The 15,777-nt window shown below is 35.5% G+C and overlaps 1 protein-coding gene across 2 annotated transcripts in view; it reads right to left on the bottom strand.

Moving 5' to 3' along the window:
• The window catches only part of SPATA17 (spermatogenesis associated 17), an 89,790-nt gene that overhangs the window by 41,617 nt on the left and 32,396 nt on the right, over window positions 1–15,777 (bottom strand). For both annotated transcript variants that reach the window (XM_050316533.1, XM_050316534.1), the window contains one exon: window positions 12,152–12,275. In XM_050316533.1, the coding sequence (XP_050172490.1) occupies window positions 12,152–12,275 (124 nt within the window). The remainder of the gene's footprint in view (window positions 1–12,151; window positions 12,276–15,777) is intronic.

Genomic DNA, 15,777 nt, shown 5'->3' with positions numbered 1-15,777 from the left:
CTACAGAATATCCACTTTTGTCTTTTCATGTTTATCATTTCAATACAGAGAGAAAGGCTTAACTGTCTTTCTGTCTAAATTAATTTTATTTTCCAGAATACAAGAAAGAAATTATTATGGAGTTGCCTTGAAAGTTAAACTATAAGGTTAGACAGTAGCAGAAGAAATATAAAGAAGGAAGGAAGAAAGGAAAAAAGGTGCAGGTAGAAAGAGAAAGACAAGGATGTGTTATTTACTCTGAACAGTTCCTCAGAAAAGATAGGTGACCCTAAATGGTATGATGAAACCTGAACAGGTTAGATTCTGCAATTTTCGTAATGAATTAATTATTTCTTATTCTTCTTTCTTACTTCTTGACTGAGCTTTTAAAAAAATCACAAACAAAATATGTTCGAAGATGCGGCATAGCTACTATGCTGCAAATAATTACGCATATGAAAAATTAAAAATTGATGAAGTTGAGTTGAAGATAAATTGTAAGCATTAAGTCAATAGAAAGTGTTTTCTCATATATTTAAATAATTTTATTGTAATTTAACTAAACAATAATAAAGATATACTCTATTTTAATTACTTTTCCATATCAACTCTGAAAAAAGGAAATAACCAACTTATATTCCAAATACAAATGTTTCGTGTAACAATCATTTACTCTCGAAAAAAATAGTTTTGAGGTAGACAGCCTGTGAAAGTGATTGTCACAGTAAGAACCTAAATAAAGGCCCAGTTTCTCACTCTGGTCTTTTAATGAGGAATTAAATGAGAAGGAAAAGACTTCCATAAATAGGGACTAAGCTTGAAAATTCTTTTTTGTTCCATTGTAATTTGTAAAAAAAAAAAAAAAATCTAAGCAAGCTGAAAAGAGAGGTAAGAGATCTTTAAAAGCCATAAAAGTAAAAGCATGAAGGAGAGCTGTGAATGAAATATTTGCTAGAGATGGGATTGCTGAATCAACACTGACCAGTGCACTTCATCATAATTATCAGGACATACTACTGCCAGGGGATTTATAAAAATCCCACTCAGCAAATAATTGCCCTGCTGTTAGGAGATAGTCGGAGTGTTAACACACTGTCACAGTCCAGCGTTTAGTAAGATATTCAACATTCAATTACTCTTGCTGAGAACTAAAAGGAAACATGATCATTTCTCAGCTACTGCAGTTATGCTTCCACATGAATTCCAGTGAACAATCTTGTTAATCCCCAGATATAGTTTCTCTAGGAGGTAAAAGAAATACCTTAAAACATTAATGATTCACAGGGAAATAAGTGTTTATATAATGCTGCAACCATGTCTGTAAAAGAAAAGGAATTTTAAACTTCTAAACAGCTAGTTTTTTACAGGTTGTCAGAATATTCCATACTTAGTGAAAATAAAAGGATAATATTTAACATGGGATTTATTGGGGAAAAAGAATCTATAAAAAATCTGTAAATACTGTTCCAGCAACAAGTATAATAAAACTATGTCCATGAACTCAATTTTGAAACATCAGAATATTTAAGCCACATTACAATGTATTCTACTATGAACAATCCACAATATTTTAACTGATTTGAACACATTTCTTTATTTTCAATGAAGAAATAAATTGTGAAGTTTATTCAGACATTGGAAAAATACCATAGTGGTATTTGACATTCCAATCTGAGATAAAACATCCTTACGTGACAATAGGAAAAATGTCACTCAGCTTTATAAATGTAGGTTTAATTCTAACTGAACTAATGCTACTCCTTTGGCCTGATCCTGTAATCCTTAAAAAAATATATTCTCAGGAATTTCATCTAAATAAGAACTGGAGGACCTAGCCTGTTATTGCACCCAAGGTATTTTACCTTTCTTTGAGATACTGCTTTAATGGAGGGACTGAAGAATTCATAAATGAGTGATGAGTAGCGTATATTCCTTCAAGTGGGATTAATTACCTGTCTTCTGCTTAATATATATTCTGTTTAAACAGAGTAATAGAAGCATTAATTATTGTTATTCTGCCTTCAGACTGTAAAGCTTGGTTCAGTCCTTTTTATCTGTGAAATGTTTGCTTGATATCAAAATAATAGTGCAATCACATTTTAAATGCACTTTTATAAGTAAACCAGGCTGCAATTTTATGGCCTATACAATGAGGTGTTAGGAAAACATTCCAGTCCAGTATCCTGGCCACAGACCATAAAACCAACCTCTAAACCTGCACAGGCACTAAGTTCAGGTGCAGGAAACAGAACTGTAATTGAGTCTCCAAACAGGTACCAATTGCTTGGGTATTTAGCAACAAGACAAAAGAGAAACATAATCTTAGTTTAATGCATGAATCATCGTGGCACAATATCCAAAACACATCAGCCCAGCAAATGCAGAGGCATCCCAAAATTGTGTCCACCTTTCATTGATTCTCTCTCCGACAGAGAGCTTACTCTGTCAAATCTAATTCTTATGCAGGCTCTCGATGACTTGACTAGATCAGGGATAATCAGTTGAATGAGTGAGTGATGGCATGAGAAACAATACTCTTACGATGAAGACAAAAAACATAGTGCATTCAAGGTTCTCTTACTGTCTCCTCATTTAACTTCTGATTTCAAAACAAGTAGAAAAATACAATTTAACTTGCTTAATGGCTTTATTTTAAAAATAGGAATGGGAAATTCCATTACCATTATAATTTTTTCTTTAAGAAGTGCTGGGGTGAGTATGGGATCATACACAAATTATACAAATCTCTAAAAACCAACCTGTTTCTATAACCATCTAGTATAAATGGGAATTAAGGAGCTTAGCCTAAAGAATAATTTCTGAAGGTGATTTTTATCTGACAGATTTATTAAACAATTCGTTCTAGTAAACCTATAGGATTAGGCAATGACTAAAAACTCAGGATTTGTCAGTATGTTTAACAAAACAGCCTACAATGAAGTGAAGCTTTAATGAATGGTCATCATATTGTATATGGGAAAGAATAATGAGAGAACAGAATCATATTAGTCAGATTAGTAAAGGTAGTCAGAAATTAGTAGAAAAGAGTGACATAAAAAGAAACAAAAAAACCACAGAGATGAAGATTTTACTAAAAGATTGTTCAAATAGAAAAACTGAAAGCAAAGCAAACAATGTATAGGGGGAGATAAACAGTGTTCCTCATGTCCCTTGTAGGACAGACAACTCCCAAATTAACAATATATATTAGATACTAAACAAAAGCACTGAATATTGAATAAACTGTGCAAGTTAATGAAAGAACTTTACCATTATACTGTTCAGCAGCCTAAGAGCTGAGAAACAAAAGAATTGGTGTGTACATCACTCATCTTGAAGTCTCATTAAAGCTAGGATACCATCAGTGCCACTTCTTAATCAACAGGAAGGTTTGCTGTGGAAACATGTATGGTATTTTATCTTCATGACTTCTCCCATGCCATTCCTAACCTCCCTCTTCTTAGGCACTTATCTCTTACTTAGCGTGTATTTCTCCTGATATAATAGTTTCAAAAATTACCTGAGCAGGACCATACCTCACATCAAACTTGTATAAATACCAGGTGGACTACTATGCATCAATCAAATTTATACCAGTAACAATTTCAAGAATGTCAGTGGAGTTCCACTGTCTCTGAATGTGGCTTTGTGAACTATTTAGCTGCTACTCCACTGCATTGTCATTTCCTTGCAATATAGATTCTTTCTTAAATGTTTTTATCATATCATACACAAAGCCGGCATTCAATATACAACTCAGTCTTACCAGTTTTCTGACCCTGCAGCAATCCAACCCTTTTGCCACCCCAATTGACAGTAAAACACAAAATGTGGTCATGTTTTTCTAAGATCTCAGCATGTACACTTTTTGATACATCACACAGCTTGTCCTTTAAACTCTGCCATTAATCCTACCCACAGGAATTGAGCAAGAAGTTTGTTGTCTAGAAAAAATCCACACAAATAGGGATTATGCAATTCAGATGCTGAAAAAGACAGTTTAAGTGCAGGGATCTTCCTAGCTAGTGGATTTTTAAATTACCAATGCTAGATGCAGAGGTGCTCAACGTTGTAATAACTGGTAAATATAGAGATGCCACTATGTTAAAATAACATGCTTAGTGTGAGTGACATGGCTAGTAAGAAGCTATTTAGAAGAAGAAATATTGCCATGTCTACATGAATATGCCTTTAAAAACTGAGCTTGCAAACGATCAGTCAAAAAACAGTACTCAAAATATTCTATTGTGTGTTAAGCTCTTTCTAATGACAGATGAATTTTCAGTGTAAACTCTCATTTCTTTCCACAGTTAACCAGTTATCAAACAAATGCTTCTATAACAAGCAGCCTTTAGGAAAAATAGAATTTGCAATACTGTCACAGATAACGCTTAAAAGTTCATTCACTCGCTATCTTTAAAAAATAGGAAGTGAATATCTTGTTTTCTGTGAAGTGTGACAAAGGGAGAAATTATTGATTTCTGTTGGAAACACTTGCACTTACCACTTGTGCTATGCTGAGACTTAAGAGAACAGTGAGTGGGAAGGAAGTTCTGTTCACTGACACCAGGAAGATATACATCTGAAATGCTGCACAGCCATCGACTTCTCATGGGAAGTAGGTTATGGTGTCAGCAGACAGCACTTCCCCATCCTCTTTCCATTGCTTCCTTACCCACACCACTACCCTTTTCCAGGCATGAAGATCACCACGCATATCATCTTAGTTTTGGCTTTTACTGTACTTGCCCTCTCTAGGGAGGTAACAGCCATTTCTTAGAGACAAAGAAAGGCTCAATGAAAGGGATATGAGCAAAACTGGAAATCTATGAAAGTTATAAACTTTGTCACTAAATTATATTAGCAGAGTGTGCATCAGATAGATTCCAGAGGTATATTTTGGCTTCCAGCACTTGTCCTCTTTTTTTTTTAACATCACTATCAAACTGTGTTGAGTGGCAGAACTACAGGTCTGAGTGTCCCCAAGATGAGTAATCCCAAAGGGCAAGGGCTGGACTCAGACTCTAAGAAAACTACAGATTTTTGATTGTGTGTGCAAATAACCTAAAGGTCACTTTTGGAATTTAGACCTGGCAGAACTAATCTTCGAGACATAAACATTTTTCTTTGTTGAGGTACAACGTCTTTCAGAATCACAAAGAGCTCAGCTACTGGTTTCTTTTCTAAGTTTGTCTTACTTTGTCCTTCTTTTTGACAGAAACGTTAAGCAACATGAACTGAGATCCCTTCCAAGTGAACTGAGATGGTGTGTATAGTGCCCCATGAGGCACAAGAGTTGAATGATTTTCCTATAGTGAATACCTGTGAATAGACTGACACATCTGACTTCCGATGTGGAAGTGAATACATGAAGAAAGCTTGCTGACCAAACATACCTGTCACAGGTACTGTAAAAAGGATCTAATGAAAATTGTAAAAAATTTGGAATTAATATTTTATAAAAACAGAACACTGCATCATGAAGTGCTTCCCATAGTAATGCTATTTAAATATAGCTGCAAGCCTGCTAGAGAACTAGGAAATCTCACTCTCTCCTCTTTAATTTAAATGGGATTTCTTATGCTACAAGCTTTGGAAAGTACTCAGAAACATCTGACTTCTTGACAGAGAAGTGATGAGTGGATATTAAACACCCATGGAGAGGTGGGGTTGTTCATTGATTGGGGCACCTAGATTTAAAAAAAAAAAAAAAAAATTAACTATTTTAGTTCATCTTCCGTAAGTATTAGTACTTATAATGAATGATAATTTCATCCCCTGAATGTTTTAGAGACAGGATGATAAAATTACAACAGTAAAGAGGGAGGAAATAAAATGTAAAAGGTAAGAGCTAATTCATTCTTCATGCTATCTCAGTCCTTGGCCTTTCCTGAACAGACTCTGCCAATAGTAACAAATTATGTATAATCATTCTGTGATGTGGACTGTTCACTCGGGAGTAAGCTCAAATGACCAAACTTGCTACCTTGTCTCTTAAACCGTGGATCTGAAGATCAAAGGCCAGGGCTTTATCCACTGAGTCCTCACCTTTATAAGAATAAAACTGCCAGCTGTCCAGAGACAGAGTGGATGTCAAACAGTGTCATTTTGGACCAATTGTTTTTCAAGTTCTTACAGGACAGCACATTAGGTTAGAAGCATAATAATCAGTTGTGTCTTCTGAATATTCATTAGCCTGCCTCAGGAAGGATTTTGTGGCCTTTTTGATTTCTCACTCAGAACACTTAGACGTGATCTAAGTGCAGTAACTTCAACAGAATTAACTCCTGATTTCCAGTAATGTGAAAAGGGGACAAGGGCTATCAGTGTAATGTCTATGAATTGCCACCTCTGTTGACAAGAAAAATTTAATAAAAGAATGTCTTAGTATTGAGTAGAATTTGAATTTAAAATATTTTACTTTAGGCACTGACAAATATGAAATAAATATGGATACAACTGATACAAGTGATATTTTGAGTTTTAAAATAACAACAGAAAATCAAAATCAAATTAATTTATCTTAGAAACAAAAGATGAAAAAGTGGGACATGTTTTTGCTTCCTTTATACTCAGAAGCCCTAATTCAGGGCTACAAGTCCTTCAATCGCTGTTTGCTGGAAAATGAGAGAATATTCATGGCAGTAATTGTATTGCCTCATTTCTAGGCACGTGCTATTGGCCACTGTCAAAGACAGGATTCTGGGCCAGAGGAGTCGGCAATCCGACTCAGTCAGGTCTTCTAATTAGTCAAGCATCAACAGAAAGAAGATGCTATACAAGAATCAAGAGTAGGTATACATACACAACAGGCACAATTAATTTTTCTAAGGTCTCAATAGTAAAAAATTCTGATAGAACAGAAGCTCCCAGCGAGAACAGAGGATCAGTATTAGCTCATCTACTCTCAGCATGATTTATCACAGAGCAGGAAGTCCAGGTTTAGGAATGAGGCCATGATTCAGCCCATCAGCCACAGCAGTGATAAGGTTAAGCAATGCATGTATAAAATCCCATTATCAACAGTGTAAAAATATGTTTTGCAGTTGTGAGAAAAAGCTCTCAAGCTTTTGCAGATCAAAAGAACTTTGGCTTCCTGGACTACTTGTACATTCACTTTCTTGGAGAAAAAGGTAATTGTGGTTTACCTGTTTATAAACAGTAGAAAATCGGAGAAAAGAGAATTAAAATTATCTCATCCAGTACTGTTTGCTACACAGGAAACAACCATAAAGGAAAAAGATCTGTTGCTCTGCTGATTCTCAGTGACAGGAGAAACCATAATAGCAAAAGGCTTTTTCAGCTGGGGCATTTTGAAGACTTTCCATAAGACTGTTCTTCCTGATCTCAATACCTTACGAGACATGCACGATTTTTCTCCTTCCACCACTTCTGCTCTCTATTTCAATTACCATTGGCTTCTGCTCCCCTTCTCACTGTGGACTTGCAGATGCTCTGCCTGGGTAGCAGCAGTAGTTCTAGCAGAGCTGACACACTCGCTCCCTCTCACAGAATCACCTCAGCATTGCTGCTTGCTCTGTCAGCACATACTTAAAACAATACAGGTCTGCATTCTTGCTCGATATTGAATCTCTGGATTTAGGCTATTATATGCCTAATTGTAATCATCATTGTAAGGCAAAGACCAACTGCAAAATGTCTTGACAAGCTGGAAATACCAGTGACCTCAGGAATCATGCAACCACATATTTCAACAAAAGCGGGCTCTTTGTACCCATTACTACAAAGTGCCATCAACGTGTTCAGAGCTTCTGTCTGTTGTTGACTTCAGAGGTCATTTGTCAGCACTTTGCAGAGATGGTCAGCTTTGAAAATATGACAAAGAGCAGAAGTAAGAATCTACTCAATTATAGTGAATGTAGTTCATACAGAAAGGGGAAATACAGGGACATAGAAGGATAATATGCACAGGTAAATATGTTTATAATGGAAAACCACATTTAATAAGTAGTTCACCTGCTAATGAGATCTTGAAAAAAAAGGATCATTACTACTGAATGGAAATAGAATACTGTGATTCTGGACTAATAAGAAAAAATTAATTATTATAAGTTTCATGTCTCAAGAAGGAATCACAATGCAGTTCATGATAAAACAGATAAGAACCATTTTAAAAAGCATTACCAATAAGAAATTATAAGAAATATTCTTAACAAAGGCAAGGAATTATTAAATATGTACTGTAATTTTTATCATGTTCATCATGATGTCAAAATTTATCAGACTGCTAGGGTAAAAAGCAGATAAGGAAAAAATTGCGTTATATAACAATTTTAAAATCTGAAATATAGAGATCGTATTTCAAAATGGAATTTAGTTTGGAAGCCCCATAGATTTATTTCTTGCTGTGTTTTACACTGGAATCTCTTGCAATAAGCAACCAGAAAATGAAGCAGAGAACATAACTTATGATGGGGTAAGAAGGTTTTTTGTTTATTTGTTTTTAAAATTAAAGGAATCATGTAGGAAAAGCTTCCCTTAAACACAAGAAACTCATGCTATTTGACAAGTTACTGATACTACTGGCATATAGCACATTGATTAAAAGTTTAGTATTTCATAACACTGAAGTTTTAGAGCTCATGCTTTATTTCTCCAGACAGTATTTGGTTGACATTGGTGGGATACATAACATTCTACTTTCAGAGAAAGACAGTCAATAATTATATTATTTAATAAGACTTTAAACTTTTAAAGTACTAACGTTCTTTTATATAAATGAACAGCTTAGTTCTTCAGTGGATTGTAATATTTGTGTACATGCAATGTATTGCTACAAGCAGCAATGGGAAATAGTCATATTTGTGTAAGTTTCCATGGCAAAATACACTCAATCAGCTGTTCACAAAATATATAGGAAAACTGTAGAATATGGTATAATAACACATATTTTTAGTCATCCAATGATTTTCCTGAATGTCAGTTCCCTAGCAATGGTACCCAATACATACAACTTCCCCCCAGAAAGGTGTGTAACTGCAGACAAAACAACTTAATTGTATGTATGTCTATATAATACTTTGTATGCAGATCAAACTCTTTGTTCCTGAGTTTAAAGCATACACACATTTATTCTTCTCATATTTTTAGCTGACCAGGAGCTGTGTAACTGCATTAATTCTTGAGCTAATACACTGTGGCTCTCAACAGGGCTAATTAGTTTGGGTTCAGCCCCATGTTATAGCTCCAGATTGGCTTGGAAAGGAATCGAAGCAAGCTCACATCTCTCTGTATAAGATTATGTATATATACCTGGTACCAGTAACGACAAATAATGCATTCTAATTCAGAGTTTGATATCCATTTCTTCATCTCCGCTTGTTTTTATAGAGGCAACAGTTTATGAAAGAAACAAATCCTTTAATAGCAAGTTAATTCATGAAAAAGACAAAATGTTGACTTTGTCCTAGCTCATGCTATTATGTACATAGTAGACATCCCTGTATGTTCATGACACTGCATTCTTCAGTTTTACTTTCTGAAGTGTCAAAACAATGTTGGTAATTAGAAGTGGGCACACCTTGTACATACATATACGTAGGTATATAATTATATATATATAAACACTTCTGAGATGGGTTTGTGGGTTTCAGCTCGTAGGGAGTGGAGAATGAAATTTGACATGCCTTTCTTTACAGAAACTGAGAAGCAACAACTCCTTAAATATTTTCTTTCGATAAGTAAACTCCCTCTTCTCCCTTTTTGCCTGTAGTAAAATAAAAAGATTCCAAACTATAGTATATATTTGAAACAATTATTGCAAATACAGATTTTGCAGTGCTGTCCCTATGACCTGCCTGATCATCTGCAGCCTTGATGCACGAGGTGGCTCAGCTCCATAATTGTATGGCAGGAAGGGGAGGAGAAGCAAACTCTAGCAGGTCTCTATAACTTAATTAGGCTTTAGTTAATACATGACTCGTCCAGCTTATCAACTCACTTTAATCACTCAAAAGTGTTAACTTTTGCTGCCTGTTTCTATTGAGACATGAATGGTCCTTGCTCAGTATTCCAATTAACTATCCTTTGAAGACAACAAGACACAGCTGTAGTCAGATCAGAAGATCAGGCACATAGAGAGTAAAATGTCAGAGAATCAAACTAGTAAATTATGCACTGAAATAATTTGTCCTGTATCTTGGCAAGATATCAAATTCTACAACTATGTGCAAGTGTGGAATATAGATTTGATTGCTGTAAGTTAACTCCAGATATATCTGCTGTTTTTCAGATTGTCTTTTTGCACAGAATTACACTCATTTATGGAGCCCCTGGTGGTCTAGTGGTAAGGGCGTGGCGCTGTCACCGCAGAGACCCGGGGTTCGATTCCCGGTCAGGGCCACTCCCGGGCAGGTGGGGCTCATTAGCCCTGAAAGGCAACCCATCTACGTCCTAAGGACCTCGCTGCCACCGTCCAAGCTCGCTTGGCCCCGGCAGATGAACCTTAGGATTAAAGGGTGGGCTCAGTTCCGCGCACACTGTGTCTCACCTAAAAAATCCAATGCACAGGCTGGAAGGTGAAAAGACCTTCCCTGGATCTTCGCTCGCGAAGATTGGCCATTATTACACTCATTTATGTTTTGAAATACTTACTTGCAAAAGAAGATGGTTCTCAGAGTACAGTTCCATCATAAAGGAAAAATTCTGTGGGCTGTGAGTCCCAGTATTCACAAACCATCTCAGCAAGCAAAACCAAGCACATTTTTGTTTTGCAAGACACTGCTATCTAAATTCTAATTAAATTAGAAATCTCAATTCATCAGAACATAATACTTACCGCTGCCCTCTACCAGCAGTCTTCCTGTGGATGGCTGAAATAAGGCACTACTTGCCTTTCCTTAAAAATATGCTACAGATTGCTAAGCCAGTATCATCAGATACTTAGGTAAACTAAGTTTAATACGATCTTAGACCACAGGTCACTCAGTCTCTAACGTGACAATTTTTGAGCTCCAGGTAAGCATAGTAATGTTTATGCATTTGTTTACATTAATTGTTCTGTTCAAAACAAGAATTCCCAATTTTCTACAGTTTAAAACAATATAAAAATACTGTGTAGATTATTTTTAATATCCTAGATCTACATCTGTAAAAATCCATTCTAGTGATCTAATTTGAGTTATTAACTAGCTCCTCTGTCTAAAAGGCACTAAGAACACATTTTATGCTATTTTTTACTAACACTGTGCTATGCTTTTTTTTTTTTCAAATAAAATTACAGATGTCCCAAACAGAGGGGAAAATTAAATATTTTGTCACTAGGTGTCATAGTATTTTTCTGCATTTTTTAGGATTAACAGTTCTTAAACACAGATTATAATTATCAACCCATGAAAAGCAAGCATTTAGTTCATACTAACATTTCACTTTAATTCCATATTCATATGAAGAATAACAAGTCACCAAACATTTATGGAGACAAAATCTTTAGGGTTTGTTTTTTCTTTTTTAAGGTTCACAAAAGATGAGTAAAAAAAGGCAAACCCACAAGCTTTACCAATCACATCAGTTTTGCATATGATAAATCTACTGCCATATTCACCTGTCTATAAAGCAGCTTACATAAGCTTGGAAAAACATACCAGTTTTATCAATACAAAACAAATTAATCAGCAAATATTTAAAATTTATGAGGCATTTCTGAACGAAAACAATCATGCTAAATAAGCTGTTTCAGGAAGTTCTAGGAAAAGCTTTAGCTGAAAACCTGCATTTACAATCTATCCTAAAAACAAGCAGAACACAGCACAACCCAAGCATTAAGTCAATTAAAAAAGGGGAAAAAAATGAAATCCCTTCTCAGCTTAATAACTTGTTAGTTCTTGACAAGTGCAACAACACAACAATAAGCCAGTCAAAATGAGTTTTTAAAGCGAGGTTATGCCCTTCATGTTGTGTTATCACAGTGGCAGATCAAACTGCTGACTTGGACTCTTTCTGCCAGCAGTGCTGATGCTGCCTCTATGAGGCTACTGTCACAGAATAGTCATGGTACCTGCTCTTGCCTATAGAAAGGCACTAAATTGAACTCGAAGTAGTGTCTTTGTGATATCTTTTCAACAAGTCATGTCCCATTCAGCCTGCTACTTTATCTCTGTCAGGCTGGGGGCCCAAGTGGTTTGCATGAGCTGTCAGGGACAGGTATACCAACCTGCTCAGTGCTAAGGAGGTAATGCATCTTTCGGGCTTGGTATTTCCTTTCCTTTTCTTTCTTCTCTAGGTCTTTCATTTTATCTTCATTTTCCTTTTTTTCTATGTACTCTTGAAGTTCACTCCTGTAATAAAATAAGTCTGCTATTATATTACAACAATAAAAGATGTGCTAATGCTCTATTTTACTTTAACCCTTTCATAGCTAAACAGTGTTCTGCTATTATGTATTAGCAGTATACTGACATCACTGGAAGGCAAAATTACAGTTCATTCAATTCCACAGCAGCAGTATCTACACAGATACAGCTATGAAGAAATAGGATTAAAGTATGAACAGTATATGAGTTCATATTGCTTAGTCTTTTGAAGCATATGTCAACCTATGTATTTTTACAGCCTGATAAAATAGTATTCATATATGTCCTTTTATTTGTCTTTGAGTATCATTTTAGTTTTATTATCTCTAAGCAGGAACTATTATAATGAAGTGATTTTCCTGAAAATGGTTTCAAAATAAAAGTTGTTCACTTATGTCTCAGGTAGTGCCTTGTACCCCTCCTGATCTGCAGATAGGTGAGATCTTGTGGAATGAGAGAGGATAGTAGACATAGGATGAAAGACGACAGTCACTCCTAGATCCTTGAGCCTTTGTAAGGTTGAGAATGTAGGCATAGAGAAAAACTGGATGTAAACCTTTTGTGCATACATTGTCCTTAAGAGGATTTTCCATGGCATTAGACTTCTCTCATAAGTTATTCCTGCTCTGGTTTGATAGGAACCATACAGGCCACCACAAGAAACAGGAACGTAACTGCCTCACGGACCACTGCCTGTGTAGAAAATTCTTTCATCATACAAGAAATAAGGAACCATATCTAATACCAGGTTTCAAAGAATGGAGAAAACTCATGATTTTAACTGAATGTTTAGAGTAAAACTTTAACAGAAAGTGGGCACAGATTTCCTTCTCAAAGGTTTTTTTTTTTTTTGATAGAGCCAGGTTTGCCATATATTATGCAAACGATAGAGTAAATTAACGTTCTAAAAGAAACTAAATTCCGTGATATTGTGTGCAGTGCACGTGTATGGAATTTTTTTGACCCAGTTAAAAAAGGTTAGTTTGATTAACACTTGTTATTTTTGTTATTACAAAATGGCTAGTTCAAATTAACCTGTGTGCCAAAGACACCAAGCATATTCACTCAAGCATTTAGGTTACTTAAATGTTAATTGAGTGAGTAAATTCTAGTCTTATTTTTTTAAGCATGTGTGTATATGATAAAATAAAAAGAAAAAATATTATTCACATAACTAGATAATTCAAATATTCCTGCAAAACAGATTATTTAGAGAGGACCACATTATTAGTCTCAGTTGTTTCAATGAGTACCAAATAAGACACTGTGAGGACATGGGTCAAATTGTGTCAAAATATGCACATGGATAAGTTTGCTGATATGAATAACCCCATGGGAAAAACATATTGCTTGTGAAAGTGTTTTTAAGATTGTGGCTCAGACTTACTCTTGATATTTTAGTTATCATTAAATTAGTTCATCAAAATATATGAAAGAACAATAATTACTTTATAAATATGAAAACTAAGAAATCACATTCTTAAGTACAAGTTGAAGCGTAGCATTTTTATTTGTTTCATGCTATCTTTCAAGTTTTTATCAATTAAAATAGGTAAAATATTAGGTAATTAAACATGCTTTATTTCCACTGTAAAATAAAAATGGAATGAGAGGGAAATAAAGATTGGAAAAAATGTACAGGTATGTTTCAATCCCTGAAAATATTTTTTGTTGCAGTTTACTGTTAAAGGCTGCTAATACAATATTTCATACAAGGTTACTTATGAAGCACACTGACGTTTAAAAATCACCATGCTATGCTTTTGCAGCAGTGTAATTTTTTTCCAACATAAGATTAAATTGCAAAATAAATGAATTACTTAGAGTGGCATGGCCCCCATTTTGCCACCCTTCTCTTGAAAATTGCTTATTAATATGAAAAAAGAAGTTGGAAAATAGCCTGTTTTACTTTATGCATAGCATTCCGGGTCCTCAAAGCCTGCAGAGCTGGACTAGCTGCACATTTTAGATTGTGTTGGTAAGCAGGGACGATGACCTTTCTGACCTGCATCTCAAGGCTATTATTAATCGCTAAGTAACCTGGTAAAGCCAAACAAATTTGTTTCCATTGAAAGGATCTCTATCTGTGTCTGAGAATTTGTGCTGTACCAAACAAACCTCATTAACTGTGTCCATTTTTGACAAAGAACTAGGAGTTGGAGAGATTGGCGACCTTTCTTTGTCCTTAAGGTACAGATTTCAGAGTCACTGCATGTAGGTACATAAGCATTTTTACTTGGAAACTCTTTGTTCTATATCCATCAATCATAAACAAATGAATAAATCGACAATGCATATAGTATCAACTTTGTTCTTTTATTTTATGCCACTTTACCCTCAATATCAGACTGTATGATCCATGGTTTACATATTTAATACTATTTCTTCTTGATTACAGAGCCCTCTATTCAGCTTTAGTACTGCTATCTAAAACGGATGAAATTACTACAGTCTATTCATGTTCTTATACACTCAGGTACTTCTTCCAAACAGTGTGTATGGAAGCGTTTTTACTCAGAACAGAACTGGTGATAAAAACCCACAAATAATGTCAAAAATATAGGTTTGTATTACAGAAATAATGATAACGGGATGCAAAATGTTTCCCATTGTAATCAATCTGAATTTACCAGATTGCTCTGAATGATTAATAATCTTTATTTGCTGAAATTAGATGAAGTCTAAAATACTTGTTGAAGTTCAATGTAATTCATGATCTCCTCAGAAAGTGCTATCATCCAAATCATCAGTGATCATTCCTGATTATCACACATCCTCACTAATATTTCTACCATAATCCATGTAAAAGTTTGAGATTTTTTAAGCATTTACAAATAATTTTCAACATACTTTTGCAGCCTACACATTTTGTCAGTTGTGCTAAAATATCTCTATCAGACATTATACTGCCCTGTACATTTGCACCAAACATGCAGACAATTCTGTCTCAGGGATAATAGCTCCCAAGATCATTCTCTCCTGAGAGGCAGTACAAAATTAGGGGTATGTAGCAGTCCAAACAATGCTTGGACACAGCACTGATGTTTTAGCATAAATATAGATTTATTTTAAAGCTATTTGAACCTGAAGCTTTCATCTCTTTTACCATACTTTCAAGAATTTGAAAGGGAGCAACAAAAGCAGAGAATCTAAAAGCAGTTGTTTATGAATATACTATTTCACACATTAATGGCCAGTCTTCACGAGTGAAGATCCGGGGAAGGTCTTTACACCTTCCAGCCTGCGCATCGGATTTTTTAGGTGAGACACAGTGTGCGCGGAACTGAGCCCACCCTTTAATCCTAAGGTTCATCTGCTGGGGCCAAGTGAGCTTGGACGGTGGCAGCGAGGTCCTTAGGACGTAGGTGGGTTGCCTTTAAGGGCTAACGAGCCCCACCTGCCCGGGAGTGGCCCCGACCGGGAATCGAACCCGGGTCTCCGCGGTGACAGCGCCGCGCCCTTACCACTAGACCACCAGGGGCTCCCT

The sequence above is a fragment of the Myiozetetes cayanensis genome, unplaced genomic scaffold (genome assembly GCF_022539395.1).
Source record: "Myiozetetes cayanensis isolate MyiCay16 unplaced genomic scaffold, myiCay2020 scf2-11, whole genome shotgun sequence".
Taxonomy (NCBI): domain Eukaryota; kingdom Metazoa; phylum Chordata; class Aves; order Passeriformes; family Tyrannidae; genus Myiozetetes; species Myiozetetes cayanensis.
This window is presented reverse-complemented; position numbering and strand designations above follow the sequence as displayed.